At 48.6% G+C, this 25,369-nt stretch overlaps 1 protein-coding gene and 1 pseudogene across 3 annotated transcripts; both read right to left on the bottom strand.

Annotated features, from left to right (window-relative positions):
* Positions 1-2,285: 2,285 nt before the first annotated feature.
* LOC148162302 (glutathione S-transferase theta-2-like) lies at positions 2,286-20,012 on the bottom strand. 3 transcript variants are annotated; one of them, XM_088019701.1, is made up of 5 exons: positions 19,827-20,012; positions 18,079-18,166; positions 3,150-3,300; positions 2,889-3,062; positions 2,286-2,560 (listed from the first exon to the last, which is right to left on the bottom strand). In XM_088019701.1, exons 1-5 carry the CDS (start codon positions 19,936-19,938, stop codon positions 2,351-2,353), a joined length of 735 nt encoding a protein of 244 aa, XP_087875827.1. In that variant the 5' UTR covers positions 19,939-20,012; the 3' UTR covers positions 2,286-2,350. The 3 variants fall into 3 exon arrangements, with proteins under 3 accessions (XP_087875827.1, XP_087875828.1, XP_087875829.1); XM_088019702.1 differs by having other exon boundaries at positions 2,286-2,464; XM_088019703.1 differs by lacking the exon at positions 18,079-18,166 and adding an exon at positions 4,224-4,311.
* On the bottom strand, positions 15,232-15,600 carry LOC114203990 (centrosomal protein 15 pseudogene; annotated as a pseudogene).
* Positions 20,013-25,369: the final 5,357 nt, after the last annotated feature.

Genomic DNA, 25,369 nt, shown 5'->3' with positions numbered 1-25,369 from the left:
GGACACTCCAGAATGAGGATGTAGGAACCTGGCACATCAAAACTGAAATCCTGCAACGAGCCCCAAGATCAGGAGGCAGTTTGGGGGAACACAGAAGAAATGTCAGACCATCAGCTAAAGCGAGTCTACCTCCCGGACTTGAAGACAGAAGCCTCCCACCTAGCCCAGGGCTTTGTTTCAAGCCCCCTTCCATCATTGTCAGGGATGTCATCACAGTCAGTTGGCGGGGGGGGGGGGGGGGGGGAGGTGCTACACCTGGGGGTGAACCCATTGCTTCCTACCCAGGATTCCAGATGTCAGTAGAGTCCTGGACCAACGTCTTTTCTTCCGTGTGGTTCAACTGCCTCACTCAGACACACCTCGTTTTGTTAGGTAGCCTGGGACAGGTGCACAGCTGACATGTTTTACCTCCCCACAAGAGTGCTATTTTGGTTAGGCATGAAATCTCCTGTGGGGAAACCCATTGTCCTCAGCGTTATTTTTCTATTCTGGCCCTCCTGTTCAAAGAGATAGAGACATTTGATTCCCAGACAGAAATGGCTACAGGGATGCAACTGGGTACTGGCTTCTCCAATTTAGATCGTGCCGTACACCGAGGGGTATTAGAGACAGGGTTAAGCCTTGCCCTAAAAAACGTCGAATACCATGAGCTGAGTAGGAGGCTGGAGGACGTCGGAAGGTTCCTGACGCCGCCAACATCCCCACGCCTAGGGGTCTTTGCTCAGGTGTCAGGAATTCTCGCATAAGTGCAGTTGAACTCCATTTGCAATTTTCCAACACTCCTAGGACCCGTGTTTTCATTCACCGAGATGGGAGTACCCTCCAACCAGTGCTCCTTCTCCAAGGTCTGATCTCAGCCCCATGGGACTCTCCTCGGGGTTTCGGAGGCAGCAGTACCCCCCTCAGAAGTCTGACTTCCACAGGGCGTCCCCTCCAGCACCTACATTTGGAGAATTCCAATTTCCTCCCTTGGTCTACCCCCAGCCCCCAAGCCCTAGGGTGAATGGCTGTCTCTGTGATAATCCGGGTGTCCTCTGCCTATGGAGTTCTATAACGCCCAGTGACCAATTCTGAACGTTTGGATGATGAGATGATGATGATGATGACGATGGGGCCCAATGCAGGGTGTGAACTCATGACCCCCGAGATCAAGGCCTGAGCCGAGATCAAGAGTGGGATGCTAAACCAACTGAGCCACCCAGGCGCCCCACCATTTCTTTATATGAAATTCTCTCCGTTAAAGTAACTGCTGTGGGCTCTGTCACACAGACAAATCCAGCTGATAGACGTGGTGGCTTATGCCACAACCCTATAACCCCACCGTTTGTTCTTACGCTGAAACCGCACTGGAAGACGGGGGTGCTTGTTAAGTCTTGTATGTTTTCCAGACTTCAAAAACCATTACCACAGCCCTTCCAACATCATCCATATCCTTTAGTAGTTTGCCGTCCTAATGGATTTCTTAACATCTTGTTGCCCCAGTAACAATGTTATATATTGACTTGTTCTCTGTGAGGTTGTTTTGATTAACTATGGTGAGGGTTCCCGGGACATACTTTTATTACATACATATAATACGACAGTGTGATAAAACCAATCATTCTTGGTTTCTTACTCAAGAGTCTGAGTCTTCATGATTTTTTTTAGGATTTTATTTATTTATTTAGAGAGAGAGAGAGTGCAAGTTGGGGGAGGCACAGAGGGAGAGGGACAAGCAGACTCCATGCTGAGTGTGAGTTGGACACAGGACTCCATCTCAGACCCTGAAATCATGATCTGGGCCGAAATCATGAGTCAGATGCGTGGGGCGCCTGGGTGGCTCAGTCATTAAGTGACTGCCTTCGGCTCAGGTCATGGTCCCGGGGTCCTGGGATCGAGCCCTGCGTTGGGCTCCCTGCTCCGCGGGAAGCCTGCTTCTCCCTCTCCCACTCCCCCTGCTTGTGTTCCCTCTCTCGAGGTGTCTCTCTCTGTCAAATAAATAAATAAAATCTTAAACAAAAAAAGAGTTGGATGCTTAACCACCTGAGCCACCCAGGCACCACAAGTCTTCTTTATATTTACAAGACCAATGACATTTGCTGATTTGAAGTTGATTTGTTTTTCTTCAGGCTATTGAATTTGCAGATCTCTTTATATATGCTGCGTTTTAGTCTTCTCTTGATTAGATCGGCTCCCCCTGAGAAGCAGCACTGCCAAGGACATCCGATGTCCTCCCCGTGCAGAGCTCCTCCAGGAGTCAGAAACAAGAGACCGAGGCAAGAAAGGATGAAGAAGGACAAGTCAGAAACGAAGAACGGATCTTTATTGCTAATCTTCTGGCTGCCAACCATCAGCCCCCCTTCCAGACTCCTCAGGGAATGTTGGAAATACGAAGCAGCATAAAAGGATGGACTTCTGGGGGAGGCTTCGGGATTTGTTTGTTGACCATCTGCTCCAGGATGTTCAGGATGGGACCGTGGGTCTCCTGGAACAGATCAGAACCCAGGAAAGCCTCCACTCGCTCACGCCATGCTGCCAGTCTCGGCCGTCCCTCAAACAGGTCATAGCCGACAGCCACAGGCTGCAGGGGCAAGGATGGGAAAGTGACAGTGATACTGAGACCCCAATACCAGAACCACCAGCACAGGTGTCAGGTCCCCTACCCAACTCCCACGTGAGGCCCAGGGACTCGTGGCCAGCCTTGGGACCCGAGAGCACCAGCATGAAACACCACACCCAGGAGGGAAGCAGAAGTTCAGGGCAAGAGCACCAGTTCGGACAGAAACTTGCTCTGTGATTCTGGGCAAATTCCTAGCTGGCTCTAGGCCTGCCTCAGTGTTTCCGTCTAGTGAGGGTGGCGAGAGGAGGGATGCCGCCCACAGGTGCTGCTCCACCCGCCAAGCTCACACCTGCAGCAGCTCCTCCAGCGCCATGAGGTCGGCCAGCGACACCTGCTGGCCTGTGAGGAAGGCCCGGTCCTCCAGGAACTTGTCCTCCAGCTGCTGCAGCATCCGGGCCATGGTGGTCCTGTTCCGCTCCACCTTCTCCTCAGGCACGTGGACCCCGATGAGTGGTGCCAACACCTGACGGGCAGAGGGTGGGCTCAGCCTGTGCTCCCTGCCTCCCCCCAGGTCCCGGACAGTCCACAACCCGCAGATGGCTCTCCTCACCTTGGTCCACAAGGGCACGCCAAAGACGCCACGGATGGAGTCAGCATGCCAGCCCAGGTACTCGTGGACCCGAGCACGGGCCCAAAGGTCAGATGGGTACCAGTGGTCCGCCGTCTGGTACTTAGAGCTCAGGTAGATCAGGATGGCCGAGCTAGAGGTAAGGGCGGGAGCCGTGGCTGTGAGGATCCTGGTTCGTGGCCTTTTTCCTCAGCAGCTCCCATCCCTCAGTGGGGCCCTGGGGCTTCTCTGTACTTGATGGCCTCAACTCCGCAGCTCCCCTGGGCAGTGCCTCCTCCCTCTCCCCTGATGGTACCCTCCCGAGTCTCCTTCCTTTGCTGTCTCAAGCATGGACGCTTGGCCAGACCGTGCGCTTTGCCCTTTAAGAGGCTCATCTCCGTGGTACTACAGCAGCGCCCTGTGCGGTGGAGATTTGTTATCCCATTTGCATGTGAGGAAGCTAAGGTTCAGAAGAATTTAGTGACTTGTCCGAGGCCACACAGCTCAGAAAAGGCTCTCTGGGCCTCTGGAATCTTGCACCAAATCCCCTGCATGTCCAAGTGTATGGGTTGGGGACCAGGAGGGGAAGCACGTCCTCACGTCTGTCGTGGGTCCCCTCTGACAGGTCCCCCGGCCATCACGCCTGAGCTGCCTGACCTTTTGTCCTCTACCTGCCTGGTGGCCGGCCCTCACCATGAGTTGTCCCCTCAGGCCCTGGCCGACTCTAGAGAGTGGCCTGAGGAGTCAGGAGAGGACCCTTCAGCTTCCATGTGTTGACCCTGTTCTCTGTCCACCTGGACAAATGCCCCCATGTCCTCTTCTATGCCCCTCAGTCTGGGGGTGAGGAGGCCCTGGGGTCCAGAAGAGGAGGCTGAAGACAAGAGAGGTACAGAGCTATGTTGCATCAGCTTCCAGGCATCCCGGTCACCCCCAACCCCTGTCACCAGCACCAAGTCCGCTCTCACCACACGCCTCCCGTCTGCCCTCACCTGCCACATGGGGTCTAAGAGCGCACACAGTGGGACAGCCAGAGGCCGGGGGGCTGGGGGCTTAGGGGAACGGAGGGAAGGAGAGCACCTTTCAGTCAAGATGAAGTCACCATCCTTGAGGGCAGGCACTTGCCACAGCTTATTAATCTGGAAGAACTCCTTGCTCGGGAGCTGCCCTGTGGAGCAGGAAGTTTTGCCCCTTCAGGGCAAGAACCACAGCCGCTGTGCCCTCTCTCTCCCTTCCCCAGCCAGAACCCCAAGGCCAGGCTGGGCGAAAAGAAATAGCTGGGGTTGTGGGGAGAGCTGTGCGGGGCCACGGCCGGGCCTTGGGGCCAGGAATGGGGATGGCCTCCCTGCCCTGCCACCTCCCAGGGCGGCTGAGGGGTTTTGGTGGCATGGCCAGGTGCTCCCGATGAGTGAAAGGGAGTTTTGCGGCCGGACCAGGGTGAGCAGGGGGAAGGGAGGCAAAGAGGCGAGGCTCAGCAATTTCCACCTCTAAACTCTCACATGGTGGCCAGCTCCTCAGGGTCTTTAGGGCCTTAGGACTTCAAATACAGGCTTTCAAGGCAGGCACTGTGAAAATCCAGTTCAGTATTTACTCCCCCATCCCACAGAGTAGAAGTAACATTATCCTCCTTCTCAGAGAGGAAAGCTAAGTAGGGTTCAGAGAGGTCTTGCCACCCGTCCAAGGCCACACAGCAGAGGACAGTCTCTGGTGGGAGATACCAGAGTAGAACAAAGGCAAAACGAACGTAGATAAAGTTGAATTTCCTTACACCTTGCAGCCCTGTGATAGATACCTGAGACAGGCAGAGTGTGACATTCCTCCAAGAATTCACAACTGCCTTAGTGTTAATACTTTGCTAGAGGCAAAAAGCAACTTAGCTCAACAATAGCCAGAACTCCAGGGTCCTGTTAGTCTTCTCTAAATCCCTTTAGGGACTCCCTTTGTCTCTACTCACCCCCCAATTCCAAAATATATAATCGGTTGCATCTTCCAAGCCAGTGCAATTCTTTCTCCCTACGTCCCCGAGCCTTAATAAAAGCACTTTTTTTTTTTAAGATTTTTTTATTTTAGGGACGGCTGGGTGGCTCAGTCGGTTAAGCGTCTGCCCTCGGCTCAGGTCATGATCCCAGGGTCCTGGGATCGAGTCCCACATCGGACTCCCTGCTCAGCAGGGAACCTGCTTCTCGCTCTGCCTCTGCCTGCCGCTCCCTCTGTTTGTGCTCTCTCTCTCTCTCGCTCACATAGAAATAAATTTTTAAAATCTTAAAAAAAAAAAAGACTTATTTATTTTAGAGGGAGAGAGAGCACGCACCCGAGCGGCAGAGGCAGAGGAAGAGGGAGAGAGAATATCAGACTCCACACTGTGCTTGGATCTTACGACCTGAGCCTAAACCAAGGGCCCAACACATTCAAATGACTGAACCAGCCAATCCCTGAGAGTTTCTGGATTTCAGAGGGTTCGGGTAGAGAAAAGTTAAATGCTTCAATGCGTTCACAAAGGAATATTTTATCATATTTCTGTATATCATGGATATCTTAAAGTTTCCTTAATCTAGAAGAGTGAAACAGAGAACCAGCAACGTTTCAGACGAGAGTCACAAAAACTATCATCATCTTCCTCAGTTCATTTAGTCCTGTAATTAAATCTTGTTCAGTTTGAATCCAGCTTTTTTAGTTAGTTCTGGAAATTCTTATCCATTTTGGTTCTATGATTTTAAAGATATCAAAAGCCTGTGTTTGTCAAAAGCCCTTTTAAAGATTTTATTTATCTATTTGAGAGAGAGACAGAGAGAGCACAGGAGTCAGGGGAGGGGCAGAGGGAGAAGCCGACTCCCCACTGAGCAGGGAGCCCGATGCGGGGCTCGATCCCAGGACCCTGGGGTCGTGACCTGAACCCAAGGCAGATGCTTAACCGACTGAACCACCCCGGCATTCCCCAGTGTACTTTTATTTTATTTATTTATTTGACAGAGGGAGAGAGAGCAAGAGCAGAAACACAAGCAGGGGGAGTGGGAGAGGGAGAAGCAGTCTCCCTGCTGAGCAGGGAACCCATGTGGAGCTCGATCCCAGGACCCTGGGACCATGACCTGAGCCGAAGGCAGATGCTTAACAACTGAGCCACCCTGGCGCCCCCACGTTTATAATGTTTATGCTCTTTTGGCTCACACTTTTTTTTTTTAAGATTTTATTTATTTATTTGACAGAGAGAGAGAAAGTGAGAGAAGGAACACAGGCAGGGGGAATGGGAGAGGGAGAAGCAGGCTTCCCTCTGAGCAGGGAGCCCAATGCGGGGCTCAATCCCAGGACCCTGGGACCATGACCTGAGTCGAAGGCAGACACTTTAACAACTGAGACGCTTTAACAACTGAGCCACCCAGGCACCCCTCCAAAAGGATTTTCATATGTTAGAGTAGACATACAGGATTCTGACGGTCTGGCTATTGTCGAGCTAAGGTTGCTTTTTACCTCTAGTAAAGCACTAACGTTAATGGATTCCAGAAATGGACTCTCAACTCATTATGGTCAAATAATCTTCGACAAATTAGGAAAAAACATCCAAGGGAAACAAGACACTCTCTTCAATAAATGGTGCTGGAAAAATTGGACGGATACATACAGAAGAATGAAACTCAACCATTCTCTTACACCACACACAAAGATAAACTCAAAATGGATGAAAGACCTCCATGTGAGACAGGAATCCATCAAAATCCTAGAGGAGAACATAGGCAGTAACCTCTTTGACACCGGCCACAGCAACTTCTTTCAAGGCATGTCTCCAAAGGCAAGAGAAACAAAAGCAAAAATGAACTTTTGGGACTTCATCAAGATAAAAAGCTTCTTCTTCTTCTTTTTTTTTTTAAGATTTTATTTATTTATTTGACAGAGATAGAGAGAGCACAAGTAGGCAGAGAGGCAGGCAGAGGGAGAGGGAGAAGCAGGCTCTCCACCGAGCAGGGAGCCCGATGCGGGACTCGATCGTGGGACTCCAGGATCATGACCTGAGTCGAATGCAGTCGCTTAACCAACTGAGCCACCCAGGCACCCAAGATAAAAAGCTTCTGCACAGCAAAGGAAACAGTCAACAAAACCAAGAAACACCCCTTCGGGATGGGAGAAGATATTTGCAAATGACATTACAGATAAAGGGCTGTATCCAAGATCTATAAAGAACTTCTCAAACTCAACACCCCAAAAAACAAATAATCCAGTCAAAAAATGGGCAGAAGACATGAACAGACACTTCTCCGAAGAAGACATACAAATGGCTAACAGAGGGGCGCCTGGGTGGCTCAGTCGTTAAGCGTCTGCCTTCGGCTCAGGTCATGATCCCGAGGTCCTGGGATTGAGTCCCGCATCGGGCTCCCTGCTCGGCAGGGAGTCTGCTTCTCCTTCTGACCCTCCCCCCCCCATGTACTTTCTCTCGCTCTCATTCTCTCTCTCTCTTAAATAAATAAAATCTTTTAAAAAAGATTTTATTTATTTATTTGACAGTGACAGAGCACGAGAGAGGGAACACAAGCGGGGAAGAGGGAGAGGGAGAGGCAGGCTTCCCGCCGAGCAGGGAGCCCGATGTGTGGTTCGAACCCAGGGATCATGACCTGAGCGGAAGGCTGACGCTTAACGACTGAGCCACCCAGGGGCCCCTCTAGCCCAGTCTTTGAGAGTAACCCAGCCCTCTGACCGGGACCCAAGCAGGTGGATCAGAAGGCTTCCCTGGGATACTTGAAGTTGGAATTCAGGAGAGAGGAGGGAAACGTGGGCATCATCAATGATGCGGGAAACAAAGGCAGAAGAAAAATTATTAAATTTACTTAGAGCCCGCTGACAAGTCCTTGAAACAGGCAGAGTGACGTTCCTCTAGGAACTCAACTGCCTCAATGTTAATATCTTGCTAAGGGCAAAAGGCAATCCTAGCCTGACCGCCCCCCTCCCCCCACCTTCCCTGGGATCCTGTAAGTCTACTTTAACATATAAAAATTCCTTTAAAATTTTCCTTAATCTCTGGAGCGCCTGGGTGGCTCAGTCTGTTAGGCGTCTGCCTTCGGATCAGGTCATGGTCCCAGGGTCCTGGGATCGAGCCCCGCGTCGGGCTCCCTCCTTCATGGCGAGTCTGCTCCTCCCTCTCCCACTCCCCCTGCTTGTGTTCCCTCTCTCGCTGTGTCTCTCTCTCTCGAATAAATAAATAAAATCTTTTTAAAAATTTTTCCTTTAGGGCGTCTGGGTGGCTCAGTTGGTTAGGCGACTGCCTTCGGCTCAGGTCATGATCCTGGAGTCCCGGGATCGAGTCCCGCATCGGGCTCCCTTGCTCAGTGGGGAGTCTGCTTCTCCCTCTGACCCTCTTCCCTCTCGTGCACTCTGGCTCTCATTCTCTCTCTCAAATAAATAAATAAAATTAAAAAAAAAATCTTTAAAAAAAAAATTTTTCCTTTATCTCTAAACCCCCCCAAGACATGTATTGGGAATCACCGCCCAAGCATACGGCCTACCGATATACATCGGAAGGGTCCCGTGATTAAGGTTTTATAAGATGGCAATAAATGACATTTTCCCAAAATAGCTAGCCCCCTCAAGGTCCTGGAAACCTTTGCTTCCAAATTCCTTAGAAACATGCTATCCCTAACCCCCTTCCAAATTGAAAGTCTATAATGGACCATTCCTCATGCCCCCAGTGCAGCTCTTTTTGCACCAAAGACATCTCAAGAATTCTTTCTTGGCTGTGGGCTTTGAACCCTAACATCTTTCCTACAGCATATGGCACCCAACATGGGGCTTTGAGTCCAGAGTCCCATCTGAACTCTGAGCCTCGGTGCCAACATGGTGAGTACTTACTTCCTCTTCTCTTCCTTTATTTTCATTTCAGGAACTTTTCAAGTAGTACAGTCTTTTTACAGTCTTTTTTTTTTTTTAAGGATTTTATTTATTTATTTGAGAGAGAGAATGAGACAGAGAGAGCATGAGAGGGGGGCACACTCCACCAACGGAGCCAGCCAGGCTCCCCTAGAAGTCCTGTTTTGTTCTTTTTCATGTCTGCCGTGTCATTTCAATAGTCTTTTTATTCCTTGCTCTTGTTTTAAAATTTATTTATCTATGGGGTGCCTGGGTGGTTCATTCAGTTAAACGTCCGACTCTTGATTTCAGCTCAGGTCATGATCTCAGGGTTGTGAGATGGAGCCCTGCGTGGGGGTCTGTGCTGGGCATGGAGCTTGCTTAAGAGTCTCTCTCCCTCTCCCTCTGCCCCCCTCCACCCCTGCCGCACTCTGTCCCTCAAAAAAAAAAAAAGCTACTTGTTTTTTAGAAGTCTTTTTTTTATTCCGTACTTTAGTAAAACCACTTTTTTGCACCCAAGATGTCTCAGGAATTCTTTCTTGGCCTTCAGCTTCGAACCCTCAAGTCTTTCCTACATCCATGAGCTGGGGCCGCTGGTGGGTTGGTCACAATTGCAAGCTCGCTAGGCAGGCTGGCCTGAGAGAAAGCAGCTTAGTCACAGAAAAGGAAAGTGGGGGAGAAAAGCAGCTTCTGATCCCAGTTCCTCTGTGGACCAGCTGTACCTCTCCCCTCCTTTTGCTTAGACCAGTTGGCACTGAGTTTCTGTCCCTTCTAAGGAAACGAATTCTAGCAGTCAGCAAGGAGTTCCAGGGGGGTCCAGTGGTATAGTGGCATGAACTTAACTAAATTATGGTCTGCAGGTGTGTGGAAGGCAGAGTTTGTAAACCATGAACTTAAGATTTCCAAGCAAAGTGTTCAAGATGTGTGGCCTGGTTTCTTCTTCCTGCTCTCAGTATAATATGTGAGCAGAGAGATTAATTGAGGGAAGAACTGTCGAGCAGAAGATGAACCCGAAAGTCTATAAGGGGCTTAAGATGCTTGATGATCTGGAGGAATCCTCAGCCTACCCAGATTGCAAGGGCCCCTAAAATTAGGAGACTCACTGTCAGGAAAGCACAACTCTGCCTCTGTCCTGGAAGTCACTGTCGAGTTTGATCCATGCACACCTAGGCTTCTTTGGGCTTCAGGTGTGTGGAGGGTGTGGTGTGGGGGGAGGTGGGAGTGCTGAGAGGGTATACGGTGGTGTTGGGGGGTGTATTTGTAGGTGAGGGGGCGTGGTGCGTGGGTGCGTGTGTACATGTAAACACACACACACACACACACACACACACTTGTGCTGGGAGCATGGAGGGCACAGTCCAAAAAACCTGAGTTTAAATCCTGACTCTGTGGGCGCCTGGGTGGCTCAGTTGGTTAAGCGACTGCCTTCGGCTCAGGTCACGATCCTGGAGTCCGTGGATCGAGTCCCGCATCGGGCTCCCTTGCTCAGTGGGGAGTCTGCTTCTCCCTCTGACCCTCCCCCCTCTCACGTGCTTTCTCTCTCTCTCATTCTCTCTCTCAAGTAAAATAAAATAAAATAAATCTTTAAAAAAGCCTGACTCTGTCGCTCATTAACTACGTGACCTGGGGCATGTCATGAACTTCTTTGAATCCTGGTGTCCTTTGCTGTCAAATGTGATCGTTCCTCCACTCGGACTTGGGTCTAAGACATAATTTTCAAAATATCTGTATAAAATCACTGAGTCCTGTGCCTGTTAGATGTTAGCTGCGCTCATTTTCATATTTGCTACAAAGTCCATCTACCTGTAATTTGAACAGCTGTGTAATGTTCCATCAAGCAGATATGGATTTGCTATATGGGCCTGATAGAGTGATATTTGTTATGGCACTAAATTTAACTCCCCAAAGAGGGACATGCGTCAATCTCTCTACCTTTGCATGTGACACCCTCCACCTGAGAGGCACCTCCTCCCACTTCCTGTCCTCCCTTCTACCTCTAAACTTCCAACCCCATGACAGCGTTCAGTCTGAAGAAAGCAAACTCCTGGGCTTTGGATGAGATGTGCCTGCAAGCAGGACCATTTTCAGCCTCTGTGTTGCAGATCCCCATGAGGCAAAGCCCAGGTGAACCGGTACCAGCCTCTAGAATCCTCTCCCATTGAAGTCGCACAGGGCGTGCTTAATTAGCCCCAACAACGAGCTGAGACAACACGTGTGAGGTGTTGCTAATTAGGGAAGCTCCTTACAGAGTCACTGCTTAGGACTTTTCCTGGGGTATGACCCCTACCTGGCACATGTCCAAATGCCAGACTCCCAAGAGAAAAGAATAAACCATATTGGTTGTGCCAAAAGTTGAGGGACAGTGAGCTGCTCCTGATGGTCTGAAAATGATTATGGGAGGCCTCCCGAAATACACACCTATGGAGGGCCAACCTTGAAAGCAGGTCTTTCAAAGAATAGCAATCAGGCCTGTTATATTAGCTTTTCTCTGCAGTCAACCCCTCCGTCTTTGGCCAAGGTGTCTTCAGGGCAAAATTATCAGTGGAACCCCACATGACTGGATCAGACCAGTACGCAGTACTCACTACTCAAAAGTAATGCCTTTTTAAGGTCCTGGACTTAACCAAGCACGAGAAAGCTCATTAACCATCAAGACCATCTGAGCAAGACAGATGGTTTCCTCCCTCAGTCTCTGTATGAGCCTTTTTTTGATCCAACCCAAGGCATCGACTGCAGCACAGCACAGCTCTGGCTCATAAATTGGAGCTCATCTGGGACACCTGGGTGGCCCAGTCATTCAGCGTCTGCCTTCGGCTCAGGTCATGATCCCAGAGTCCTGGGATCGAGTCCCACATCGGGCTCCCTGCTCAGTGAGGATCCTTGGCTTCATGCAGGTTGGAAATCAAATGTGAGCCAGCAGGAGATGAGAGCAGTGTTTAGTGAAGATAAAGAGAGTGGGTAACAGAGTGAGTGTCCAGGAAACTCAGAAAGGAAGGAGTCTCTCCTGTGTTCAGAGGCTGGGGTTGTTACTGGGGATGGTGATCTGGGGCATGCGTCCTCTCGGGCATCCAGGAACCACTTAGGACAAAGACAAGGGCCCAGGTGTCATTCCTTGGAGCAGAAGGGTCTTGGCATTGGTGTCCAGCTCAAGTGGTCTGGGATGCGCAAAGGATAGCCTCCTGGAGAACCTTAACTCCTTGTCCCATACAAGGAGGATGTCTGCTATTTTAGCTATGTCTGCTAAAATAATAATAATAATAAAAATAAAAATATAGATCAGTTGCTGACATTTAAAAATGGGGGCAATTCATACAGGAGTCCAGATTTCCGGCTTCTTTTTCTTTTTTTAAGATTTTATTTATTTATTTGAGAGAGAGAGACAGAGAGCAAGCACAAGTGGGTGGAGGCGCAGAGGGAGAGAGAGTAGACTCCCTGCTGTGCAGGGAGCCCAACGTGGGGCTCAGTCCTGGGACCCTGGGATCATGACCTGAGCCGAAGGCAGCCGCTTAACGGACAGCCACTCGTGTGCCCCTCCAGCTTCTTTGTCATGTAAAGGGTGCTGGCCACAGGGTATCCCTGCTCAGTGTCTAAGGCTGATGTTGGGGAGAAGCCACTCCTTCAGGAGGGCACAACGGGCTCTCACTCCGCACAACCGACCTAGCCCTCCGCCCTCATTTTTTATCGACCTCGCCCCTGCAATAGATTGTCTACATCTCCCTTCTGTTCTACTTTGGTTCATCCAAAATTCTTAGGGTTTTATTTTTTTTAAAGGTTTTATTTATTTATTTATTTATTTATTTATTTATTTATTTATTTATTTGACACAGAGAGACACTGCGAGAGAGGGAACACAAGCAGAGGGAGTGGGAGAGGGAGAAGCAGGCTTCCCGCGGAGCACAGAGCCCGATGCGGGGCTCGATCCCAGGTCCCTGGGATCATGACCTGAGCCGAAGGCAGATGCTTAATGACTGAGCCACCCAGGCGCCCCAATTCTTAAGGTTTTAAAGAGTGGTTTTGTTCCTCTTTAAATATAAAAGGTCATAATAGGGTAATAAATACATTCTGATTTATTTATATAATGAATTACTATAGAGTCGTTAAAATGGATAAATTAGATCCACCAATGGCAATACGGAAAAAGGCACATTGCAGAGTGATATGAGAGCATTTATATAAAATTTTAAAACACTCAAAGCAAAACTTTATTTTGCTTATGATGACACCTAAGTGTAATAATGCATAAAATCGTGAACTGGAAGACTCCCACCAGATCCCAGAGCAGAATGGCCACTCAGGAAGGAATGAGGACAACGAAGAGGTCTTTTGAATTTTTGTCCTGTTTCTGTTTTATATAAGACATGACAGGAGACAGAGAAATAAAGCCCATGGCCCACAATTAGCCATACACTTTAAAAAATAAGGCTACCTCTCTCTCTCTGTCAAATAAATCAATAAAATCTTTAAAAAAAAAAGGAATCCCACTTCTGATAAGGACATCAACGTCACAAAAACCATAGCTTCCATGGTGGAAAAGAACATAATCTTATCTTTCTTTAAAGCCATCAAGGAGTTATAGAACTTTTAAAAATAAAAAAATAAAAGAAAGGACAAAAAACAAAAAAGAAGAAGGGCAGAAACCTATGATGTCTGATATGGTAGCCGCTAGTGGCTAGCTCTTGAAATGTGGTCGGTCCTGAGTTGTGCCGCACATGCAAAATACACACCAGATTCCGAAGACACAGTATGAGAAAAGAATGCAAAATAGTGCATTAATGATTTTTCTACTGATTACATGTTACTATAATTTTTTTAATTTTTAATTATGGTAAGAGACACGTAGCATAAAATTTCCCATCTAACCATTTTTAAGTGTACAGTTCCATGGCACTAAGCACATTCACACCAGAAGCATGTACAACTATCACCTCAGACATCGTAGAGGGAAAGCAAGAGGGGACTAAGCTCCTGTGAAAGTCACCGGTCTGAGACAAGGGTTAAAAGTTTCCATAAGCTTGGAGACAAATATCTCCTTCTGGGAAAGAGAATGAATGAGAGGTAAGAGCCGTGAGGGAGTAATGGTTGCCTGGGCAAAATTAGAAGTAACAATTTAAAGCCTGCTTGCCCAAGCATTTCTGTTTTCCAGGAGCCCTAGAAGAATGTCGACCATGAAGAAAAGCATCTTGTAATTGTCTGGTCCACTAAAAAGTGACGCCCACAAAAAAAAATAATAAATAAATAAAAAGTCACGCCCACAAGATAATGACCGTGGGACTGAAGGACGCTTCCCCATTCCCAGCCCCTCACCCTTTGGAAAAGTGCCTTTATAAGCCTCGCAACGCTACCAAGGGAGGTAGCGACATTCCTCTGTCTTGTCGGCCCCCTTTTATACAAGCTATCTCTAATAAACTCCACCTGTTTTCTTTCTCTCAAGTTCAGTGTTCATTTCTATGACATTGAGACTCAGGAACCTAGACTCGGAGGTTAGGTAACACCACCAACCATCTCCAGAACTCACTCGTCATCCCAAACTGAAACTGTCCCCATTAAACAAAACTTCCCATACCCTCCTCCCCTCAACCCCTGACAGCCATCCTTCTACTTTTTTGTCTTTATGAACAGAACTACTCTAAGGATCTCATATAACTGGAATCATACATGGCTGGCTCAGACAGAAGAGCATATGACCTTTTTTTTTTAAGATTTTTTTTTTTTTAATTTGACACAGAGAGAGAAATAGAGAGACAGTGCACAAGCAGGGCGAGTGGAAATCAGAGGGAGAGGCAGAAGCAGGCGCCCCACTGAGAAAGGAGCCCAGGACCCTGGGGATCATGACTGAGCCACCCAGGTGCCCCTCTACCTTTTTTTTTTTTAATCAGAACAACCAGTATTCACTGTTTAGATGATTTTTTTAAAAAATGACACACATAACACTTATTTAGAGACTTACTTAATAAATAGTCCACCTTTCAATATTAGCTCTTAACACTTCCATGGAATTGGCAAAAAGCAAATTCGTGACCCTGAAGTGATAGCAGGTCTCAAAGTGATAGAACCTGAGACTTGTGAGCCGATTCTCCTACCTTCATGTCATCGAGGAGGTAATGGGACAATATGAACATATTCGATTCCTAAGGTACCCTAAATGGCCCACATATTCTTTAATATTCAGCTGTACTAAACAGGTTTTTTTGAAAAGAGTATGTGAAGAAGTTATCACTGCGCCTCATTCTGAATGGTATTTTCTGCTTCGTTTTCATTTTCAACACCGATAGAATATGGTGCTCTTCCTAAAAGAAACTGTTCCCATTTGGGAATATATTCTTCTACTGATGTCCAGTAAAGAGTCTCAAGAGAAACCACCTCTGGTGATGGACTTGGGTGAATCCGGGTCTCTAGAGACTTTTCTGATGCTTCTATATCCATTAAAAGACCAAGGTTCCTTTTACAGGCAGTCTCAGCGGCTTGCATCTGAGATGCCTTTTCCTTGTTTTCATCTATAAATTTATTCTACCTTTGTTGAAGTAACATTAATCTTTGTGATACGATTTCTCCATGTCTTTTATAAAGGTGAATTTCTTGAGCAAACAAGAACGTCATCTTTAGTCAAAGCTGCCGTATAAGCTTTCTGCTTGGCTGAAGAGCCTGGGCCAATACACATAAAGATCAAGTGAAGACTCTTAAGGCTCGGAGCCTGAAGGCAAATCATCCGGTTGCATGCAAAAGCTGCAGGTGACGGTCCCAGTCGCACTCGGACCTCCTCTGTAAAGCTCTACCTTTTTTTTGAACATAATGTCTAGCACACCATAAAAAAAAGAAGAAAATGTGACCCATAATCAGGCGGATAAAAAAATGGCCAATAGAAATAGACCCACAGGGGACCGAGGTATGAAAATTAGCTGACAGAGACTTCTAAGTAACTACTATAAATATGTTAAAAATTTTAGAAGAAAAGATGGACCAAATGGGTAAACGGATGGTGAATTTCAGCACATAAATGGAAACTTAAAAAAGAACCAAATGGAATTTCTAGAACTGAAAAATACATGTCTCAAAAAAAGACCGTATTAGATGGGTTGGATAGCAACGTGGAGTCAAAGTTAATTTCATAGAGACTACCCAAATGGAAAAGAATGCAATGGTGCTTTAGGCCCTTTGGGGCGATGACCTCAGGGCCTCACCTTATGCCACAGGGCCCGGAGGCAGCTTCTCCGCAGGGCTGTGTGCTGCCATGCCAGGTACTCATCCACAAGGGCGCAGGCCTGTACATCCTGGGGGTACCAGTGGTCGGGGACCTTACACTTGCGGGTCAGGTAGAGCAGGATGGCCACGCTGCAGGGGACGGATGACATGATGGGTGGAGGAAGGACACTGTGCTAGGGGCTTAATCAGAGTCCCTTCTTTAATCTTCCTGACGATGTGCCAAGGTATTTGCCTCACTTTCCAGAGAAGGAAGCCAGGCTTAGACAGTGAAGGGACTTGCCCAGGGCACAGGGACTTTGGCGGCAGGGCTGAGAGTCTTTCTGAGGCTACCACGCGAGCTCATCCTCCCACCGGACAAAAGCCCACAGCAGAGTATCCTGCCAGGTGTTCAGAGACAGTCTCTGATCAGAGGGTCAGAGGGCTTCCTGGAGGAGACACCATCAAAGCTGAGCCTTGAATAAGCTCAGTTCTTTCCAGTCTGCATCCATTCTCATCCTCTGGCATCCAGACCAGCCTCAGATGGCCTGACCACTCAAAAAGGCATTCCTCTCATCTTTCTGTTCTCCCTAAAGCACCCTGTAGGAAACACTGGGGCTGCTGCAGGATCATGGGACAGCAGAACAGACCAGGCCCCTGGAGCTCGCCTCCTGCCCTAGGTTATGAGGGCTACCATGGTGTTGGGACAGGGATGGACCCGGAAGGGCCCTGAGGATGCATGAATTTGGGGCCATAGGAAAGCTTTCAGGAACTTGGGGTACCCCAAGTGTTGTGCACCCCAGCCAATAAGGGCAGAAAACCTCTGTTCCCTATTAGGAATCCTGTATCCATGCCCTGGCTTCACAACTCACTACTCTGTACGAGAGCTCCTTTTCCTCCCAGCTAAGGGTTCAAACCACCTCTGAGGAGGGCTGCAGGTCCCCGGGAGTCACAGACCTCCTGACAGTGAGTAAAGACACAGAGGAATGCAGAAATCGCACAATGCTCCTAGCAGGTACCGTGGTGCTCAACACTGGGTGACACAAGGACCCAGGACAGTAGAGAGCAGCAGAAAGAAAAAAAAATGACACTGGCATAGTGTTAGGAATTCTTGGAGGGATGCACCCATCTCACAATTCCAAAGATAGGTTCTAAAATTTCAAGTTCTCCTTGGTATGGGTGGGCTGACTCAGGTGACAAAAGGGGGCAGAACTGGGAAAAAGACTTGACCTTTTCACTTCTTGGGACCTGTGGTGATGTAAAACACCCACATGTCTCATGGTCCTCCCTCGGGTGAGGCCCACCCAGGGAGGCTGCTGCCCAGACTTGGAGCCACTGGGTAGCCCAGATGCCCATGGGCCATCTCGAGCCAGAGCGCTGCCCCTGCCCTGCCCTGCACCCCTGCCCTGGGGCACTCTCACCAACAACCACAGGATGGGTACAGAAGTAAAATAGATGTTTACTTGTCCAAGCATCTCTGTGAACTGGACCAGCGGGCAGGCAGCGGTCCAGGTTCCAGCCCTGACTCTCTATGGGATGTTGGGCTAAGAGCCCTTCACCTCTGAGGAGTTTAGTTTTTTGTCTCTGAAATAGAGAGTTAGGGGGCGCCTGGGCAGCTCAGTCAGTTAAGCAGCCCACTCTTGGTTTGGGCTCAGGTCATGATCTCAGGGTCCTGGAATCTAGCCCCTGTCAGGTTCTGAGCTCAGCAGGGAGTCTGTTTGTGGATTTTCTCTCTTCTCCCTCTTCCTCTGCCCCTCACTCAGCTCACTCAAGCTCTCTCTTTAACATACATACATACATACATACATACATACATAAATACATACATACATACATAAATACAATACAATACAATACAATACAATACAATAAAGGGTTAGGACAAGATGGTTCCAGTGAGTTCTGGTAGCAGCCCCAAGGCCCCAGTTACCTCTCAGCCAAGGTGAAGTTTCCATCCTTCAAAGCAGGCACCTTCTTCAGGGGGTTCACCTGGGCAAAGGCATCACTGAGGTGCTGGCCTGCAGAGAGCCCATCACGGTGGGTGAAGGAGGAAACACTGAGCCCTGCCCACTCCCTACCATGCCCAGGCCCCAATTTCATGGCTCTTCTCCAGCCCCCAGGTGCTCTCCTGCATGGCAAAGGCTAGTGAGGGCCACTTTGGGAGAAACGGGATGCTACTCTGCCAAATGTTGCAAAATGGACCTCGACATCCCATGCCAAGTCCCATTGGGCACAAGCTCCACCCACAGCCCAAGGTGCAGGATATGAGGCTTCAGCTGGGCCTTCACACTCACCGCACCCACCACCTCTGCACCATCCCCGGCCTCATTAAGTACACATTCAGGGTGCCCCAAGCTGACAGAGGATGGTGGTTGGTCACCCGAACGGCGCTCCGGCGCTCTGATTTCTTACAGTGCCCCTTTCCCTGTGGACTCTAAGGTAAGGTCACCAAACACAGAGAAGTGGCTTTTTCCTGGTATCTATTTACTTGCAAACAACTTCCACCCTTGCTCCTCTGTGTTCCCTTGTTCACCCTGCCCTGGCCGCTGGGGACACAGGGCTGGCCCTGCTTTTAGGCTCCGCTGGAGCTGGAACAGTCACATTTTTGTCCCACCTACCGCCCCCCAAAAGGTACAGCCACATGTCCCCTGGGATCCTGGCCTCTGCTTGAGTTTGCAGGGCTGGTGCCTACTCCTGCAGATGCAGTCAGAGAGAAGTTTCTGAAGAGCATTTAGGCTCATCGCCACCCTGCTCAACGGCCTTCAGTGGCTCCCCATTACCCCGGGATCAGGTGGAAGCTCCTCGAAGCCATACATGATTGCCTTAACACTCAAGCCTCAAACACACCCACTTTCCTCCCTTTTCCCTCCCCTTAGACTGCACCTTCACCAGACACACCTGCCCTGCTCTCCTGGTGAAACACACCGCTCTGCACCCTTTATTTAACAGTCTGGCTGGGATATTCCTTTGTCCCCAGGCGCTGTCCCCTGTACTCGGCAGAGTAACCCCTGCGCAGGACAAGTGGGAAATCCCCCCAGGAGAAGCCGGGAGAAGAGAGACAGGCCCTCCAGCTCAGAGTGCCCGGCCCAGCAAGCTCCGGCAGCCTCCCCTGCAGTCTCCCCTCAGGCTCCCGGCATACCCCCTGGGGTGCCCCTCCCGGCAGGAACAAGAAGGCAGAGGTAAAGCAGAAGAAGGCAGCGCAGAAGTAGGGACAGAGAGGGACCCCCAATGCAGACTGCGCCGATGCATAGCGCAGGGCTGGAAGGTCGGGACCCTGGTGACTGCTGTGGCAGATTTTCGGCAGTTGGGGACCACAGAGGAGGGACTCGGCTCTGCCGCAGTCTCTATGCTGGGCGCCCTAACCCCCCACCTCCTGCCCCCATCTCTTTTCTGGAGGTCCTCTCTCCCTATGTCGAGATACACCCTGGTTTTGTTCACCAGGTCTCTCTTTTTCCTCAAGCTCCCCACCCCTTCACTCGGCCTCGGCCGAGCCCCGTCGTCTATCCCCCGGGACCGAGCAGAGTTTGGGGGATTACCCGATTCTCGGATCTCCCCGGTGGCTCACCTTTTTCAGCAATGGCCCTAAGAAGGGGTTGGCGCCGATCGTCCTCTTAAGCAATCTTTGGCCTCCCCGTTCCGCCCCGACCTCTCGCTTCCCAAACCCAAGCCTGGGCCCACCTTTGAGCAGGTCCACCGGGCGCAGCTCGAAGGGAATGCGGTTCTTCTTGGCGAAGATGTAGACGGCGCGGCAGGGCTGGGACAGCAGGTCCAGGTAAAGCTCCAGGCCCATGGCGGGGGCCGCAGGACCGGACTCGCGACCCCAGGGACTCCGCGAACCCGAGCGCAGCCAAGAAACGCCCTCGGTCCTGGGGCCACGCCCCACCAGCCTCCGCTCCCCATTGGGGGACTGCAGTCACCCAGGCACTTTGGTCCAATCGCTGGAGCGGCTGGGGGCGCGTCTGAGGGGTTGGGACCAAGAGCGCAGGGCCCAGCCGGCGGGGTGGTGACGCGATGGTCGCCCCTCCAAGGGTCCCGCCGAGGGTCCCCAGTCCTTTGGGACCATCTTATTTCACTTACCATGGTGTCTTCAAGGTTCATCCACGTTGTCGCTGTCAGAATTTCCTATCATCTCCATTTTAGAGATGTCGAGATTGAGGCAAGAAGTGATTATGGACCCAGAAAGTCTGGTTCCAGAGTCCATGTTCCTAAGAACACTCCCGAGATCGTGATGCCAGCAAGTGGCACAGCCTCAGGGCTTCTGTTTAGCATTTTGTGGTAACTCACTCAGCTCAGATTATGCTTCCTGTAACTTGGCAGCCTTGGTCTTCCTGCTCCTGCCAGCACAGTGCATCACATTCCTTCCCTGAATTTGTTTCTTGCTGGCTCTGGGCCTCAGTTTCTCCAACTTTAAAATGATGGGGAGAGATCCAACAATCCCACTTCTGGGCATATATCCAAAGGAAATGGAAACAGGATATGAAAGAGATAGTTGCGCCCCCACGTTGATGGCAGCATTATTCACAATAGCCAAAACATGGAAATAACTAAGTGTCCGCCAAGGAAGAATGGATAAAGGACAGGTGGTATGTATACACAATGGAATACTATTCAGCCATGAGAAAGAAGGAAATCCTGCCATTTGTGACAACCTCAATGGACCCTGAGGGCATTATGCTGAGTGAGATAGGTCAAACAGAGAAAGACAAATACGGTGTAATCACACTTCTTTGTGAAATCTAAAAAAAGCCAAACTCATAGAGGCAAAGTAGAATGGTGGTCACCAGGCACTGCGAGGTGGGAAGCCTGGAAAAATGTGTAAGAGTACAAACTTGCAACTTGGAGATAAATCAGTTGTGGAGATCTATCACAACATAATGGTTATTAGTCAACAACATTTGTTGTCGACAACATGGACAACAAGTGTATTATGATTTCCAAGTTGCTAAGAGACGAGATTTTGTTATTCTCCCTATGAAAAAGAAATGAGAATTAGGTGACATAACAGAGTGTTAGCTCATATTACAATATATAAATGTATCAAATCAACAAGTTGTACACCTTCAACTTCCACAGTGTTATGTCAGTTATATTTCAATACTAAATAGATGGGTAGATAAAATAATGAGGAGGCTAGAGCCCTACAGGGCCCTTACAACTCATCACCCCTGGACTCACCTGCTGAGCCTCAGTCTCAGGCCTGTTCCTTACTACCCCGGGATCCCCCAGAGCATGCCACCTGGCTGGTCATATGGTGTCAGTGTCATTTCCTAACATAAGTCCAACTGAAAATGCATCCGCAAGAAGATAACATTTTCTACACAGTAAGAAAGGTCTTTCCAAAGAAAGCAAATGTTGGTAATAATGATTTCCAAATGAAAAAAAAAATTAAGGCAGGATGAGAACTTCAGATTTCAGATGTTGAAGTTTGAAAGAGGAGCTAGACACTCAGAGGTGGCAAGTTACTCGGTCCCCACTTCCCGCTGACCCTAGTCAGCACCCCAGGAGGAGCTGGGCGGGATCCTGTCTAGGGCTCAGCCTCAGTCTTGAAGGCTCAAAACCTAATTTGGCCCATGCTCCAGAATTAATCTTTTCCTTAGGATCTGAACTCACAAGAGACTGATGGATTTCTTATTTTATAGAAAAAGAGATAGAGGCCATTTAGACAGAATGCTCCCAACCAATGCTCAGAGCACTCTAGAAGTGTAGTCTCCCAGTGAACCTGGGCAAACAGAGTGAGAACAAAGCAAGCCAGACCACCTGCAAGGCACTTTCCAACTGAAAGCTTTAGAGAGTCAGGAAAACCATCTTATTCATTAATTATTGCTACATAACAAATTTCCACAAACTTAATGGCTTAAAACAACACATATTTATTATCTTATACTTTCTGTGCATCAGGGGTATGGGCATGGGCTCACTGGGTCCTCAGGAAGGCTGCAATCCAAGTGTCGGCCAGGTTTCTCATCTGACAGGCTCAAATGGGGAAGGATCCACTTCCGAGTTCACTCAGATTTTTGGCTGAATTCATTTCCTTTCCTGGGTAGGACTGAGGGCCCAGGCTTCTTGCTGACCACTCTCAGCTCCTTGCCACAGGGACCTTCTAACATGGTCGCTTACTTCTTCAAAGCCAGCAAGGGAGAGAGTCTCTAGAACCAGTCTGCTAGCAAGATGGAGTCTTGTATAACAAAACATAATCTCAGAAGTGACATTGCATCATCTTTGTCACATTTGGTAGCTTAGAAGCAAGTCACGGGCCCTGGACACACTTGAGGGGAAGGGATTATATAAAGATGTGACATCGGGTAAGGTCATTGGGGGGTCAGTTTATTTTTTCTTGAGATTTTATTTATTTATTTGACAGAGAGAGTGAGAGAGCCCAAGCAGGGGGAGCAGTAGAAGGAGAGGGAGAAGCAGGCTTCCCGCTGAGCAGGGAGCCCGATGCGGGACTCGATCCCAAGGACCCTGGGATCATGACCTGAGCCGAAGGCAAGTGCTTAACCGACGGAGCCCCCCAGGCGCCACGGGGGGTTAGTTTGGAGTCTGTCCACCACACCTTGCAAGGCTTCACTGGTGTGCAACCTGTGCAACTGCCCAGCCCTCTGCATCTAGCCCCACAGTTGTTTTAACGCGTTGCTATTGCCATCGTCAAGTTCTTAATAATCTTTGATCGAGGGGCCCCTCACTTTCATTTGTAGCCAGTCCTGTCCAAGGGGTTCAAAGAGCTCAGAAAGCCAGACAGGGCGTTGCTCCGGGCAGTGACAGGAGCACCTGACTAGGAGCTACTCTGCGGTCCCTCTCCTAGGGCCAGCTCTTTCCCTGTGGCATCTCACCCTCTTGACACTTAAACTGCTTCCATCTTTGACAAGGAACATAGGTGCATTTAAACATCTTCAGGTGAGCGCCTGGGTGGCTCAGTTGGTTAAGCGACTGCCTTCGGCTCAGGTCATGATCCTGGAGTCCCGGGATCGAGTCCCGCATCGGGCTCTCTGCTCGGCAGGGAGTCTGCTTCTCCCTCTAACCCTCCCTCTTCTCGTGTGCTCTCTCTCTCTCTCTCTCTCTCTCTCTCAAATAAATAAATAAAATCTTTAAAAAAATAAACATCTTCAGGAAGAAAAACATGTTTTCCCATTGAAGAGTTTACATGACCTAGGTACTTGCTACTCACATGGTGGTCCTCAGAGCAGAAGCAGCAGCCTTGACCGTGAGCTTGTTGGAAATTGTTGAGCTTCAAAATAGAAGTTATTTTACTAGCAAAAATGAGTTTATTCAGGAATAGCAGAGAATTGCAACTCAGGACATGCAAGCTAGGGCAAAAACTACAGACAAATCCCACAAATGATAGGGAGGAATGGTATTTTATTAAGAAGGCAGAAGTTGGGAGGGGTTGTTTTGAACGGAAGTCCATTGGAGAAAAACAAGAGTTCAGGGTGGTGAGGGTTTCTCATTGGCTGTGTTACTGGAGTAACGGATTTGGGTTTTTCTTATTTCTTTTTTTCTTTTATTTGAGAGAGAGAGTCAGAGATAGCGAGAACCCGAGCAGGGAAGAGAGGGAGAAGTAGGTTCCCCGCTGAGCAGGGAGCCTGATGCGGGGCTTGATCCCAGGACCCTGGGATCATGACCTGAGCCGAAGGCAGACGCCCAACAACTGAGTCACCCACACGCCCCTGGAGTAATGGCTGTCTCATAGGAGAAGCACTAGACATCTCTTTCTGTTGGGGTCTGTAATCGACAAGTCTTCCTGTAATTGACATCGAGTGCTATGGCGTGAGAGGTCCCCCTTCTAGCCTCCAGATTCCATTTTAGTGAGGTTAGGAGACATAGATATGGATGGATATTCCATTACAGATTATATAGATATTCCATTATAGATAAATGTATAGTATTATTGGAACACACACACACACACACACACACACACACACACAGAGAGGTTATTATTCAGCCTTAAAAAGAGAGTAATCTTGGGGCGCCTGGCTGGCTCAGTCGGTAGAGCATGCAACTCTTGATCTTGGGATTCATGTCCCACGTTGGTGTAGAGATTACTTAAAATAAAATCTTTAAAAAAAAAAGGTAATCTTGTCATTTGAAACAACGGGGATGAACCTGGAGGTCATTACGCTAAGTAAAATAAACCAGACATAGATAGACCAATACTGCATAATCTCACTTGTCTGTGGAATCCCAAAAAAAAAAAAATGAAACTCTTAGAAGCAGAGACTAGATGGTTACCAGGAGATGGGGGAATGGGGAGCTGTTGATCAAAGGGTACAAAGTTTTAGATATGCAGGACGAATAAATCACAGAGATCTAACATGGTACAACATGGTGACTATAGTTAACAGTACCATATGGTACACCTCACATTTGCCAGCAGAGTACATCCTCTTGGTTCTCAACGAGAACCAAATGGCTACTACATGAGATGGTGGATATGTTACTTAGTTTGATTATGGTAATCATTTCACAACGTTAGGTGTATATCAAAACATCACGCTGTACACTTAAAATACATACAATTTTTATTTGTCAATTATTCCTCAATAAAGCTGGGAAAATAAATAAAGAAACCAGGGAGTGGGGCAGAATTGCACTGTCACCATGCTATCAGATAGTTTTAATTTCCCACGTAGCTCTGCGAGGGAGGGTACTCGGTCTGGTCTGTCCCTCCTGTGACCCTGAACATCCTTTTATGTTCCTGTTGGGGGTGGGGGCAACTTTCAGTCTTTCACCACTAAGGATGATGTTACCCGTGAGTTTTTTACAGATGCCCTTTATCAGATTGAGGAAGTTCCCTTCTATTCTTTGTTTGTTGAGAAATTCTATCCTGAAAGGGTGTTGGATTTGTCAAATGCTTTTTCTGCATCTGTTAAGATAATTATGGGATTTTTGTTCTTTATTCTATTAGTATTGTGTGTTATATTGACTGATTTTCCTATGTTGAACCACCCTTGTATTCCTGGTCACGATATGTAATCCTTTTAGTATGCGGTGGATATGATTTGCTGGTATTTTGTTGAGAATGTTTGCACCTGTATTTATAAGTGGTGTCGCCATGTAATTTTATTTTCTTGTGCTCTTTTTCTTGGCTTTGGTCTCAGGGTCATACTGGGTTCCTAGTGTAATAACACTCCAACCAGTCTTCAAGCTTCTGTGCTCCTTGCTTGCTGACCTAAGTCCTTTGATCTGCAGCAGAACTTTCCTTGAGATTTGCAGACCACTGG

This window comes from Eumetopias jubatus, unplaced genomic scaffold (genome assembly GCF_037043125.1).
Source record: "Eumetopias jubatus isolate StellerSeaLion01/CBP00866 unplaced genomic scaffold, mEumJub1_p1.0 scaffold_16, whole genome shotgun sequence".
Taxonomy (NCBI): domain Eukaryota; kingdom Metazoa; phylum Chordata; class Mammalia; order Carnivora; family Otariidae; genus Eumetopias; species Eumetopias jubatus.
The sequence above is the reverse complement of the archived record's forward strand: the minus strand, read 5'-3'. Positions and strand labels throughout refer to the sequence as shown.

Bases quoted from the DNA above. Each gene is read 5' to 3' on its own strand.
- LOC148162302 (XM_088019701.1), bottom strand. From the start codon at position 19,938: ATGGGCCTGGAGCTTTACCTGGACCTGCTGTCCCAGCCCTGCCGCGCC. The intron at 3,301-18,078 runs GTAACTGGGGCC...CCTTACCTCTAG, and splicing joins AACTTCACCTTGGCTGAGAG to CTCGGCCATCCTGATCTACC. The intron at 2,561-2,888 runs GTGTGAGCTTGG...TTGCCCCTGCAG, and splicing joins CGCTGGAGGAGCTGCTGCAG to CCTGTGGCTGTCGGCTATGA.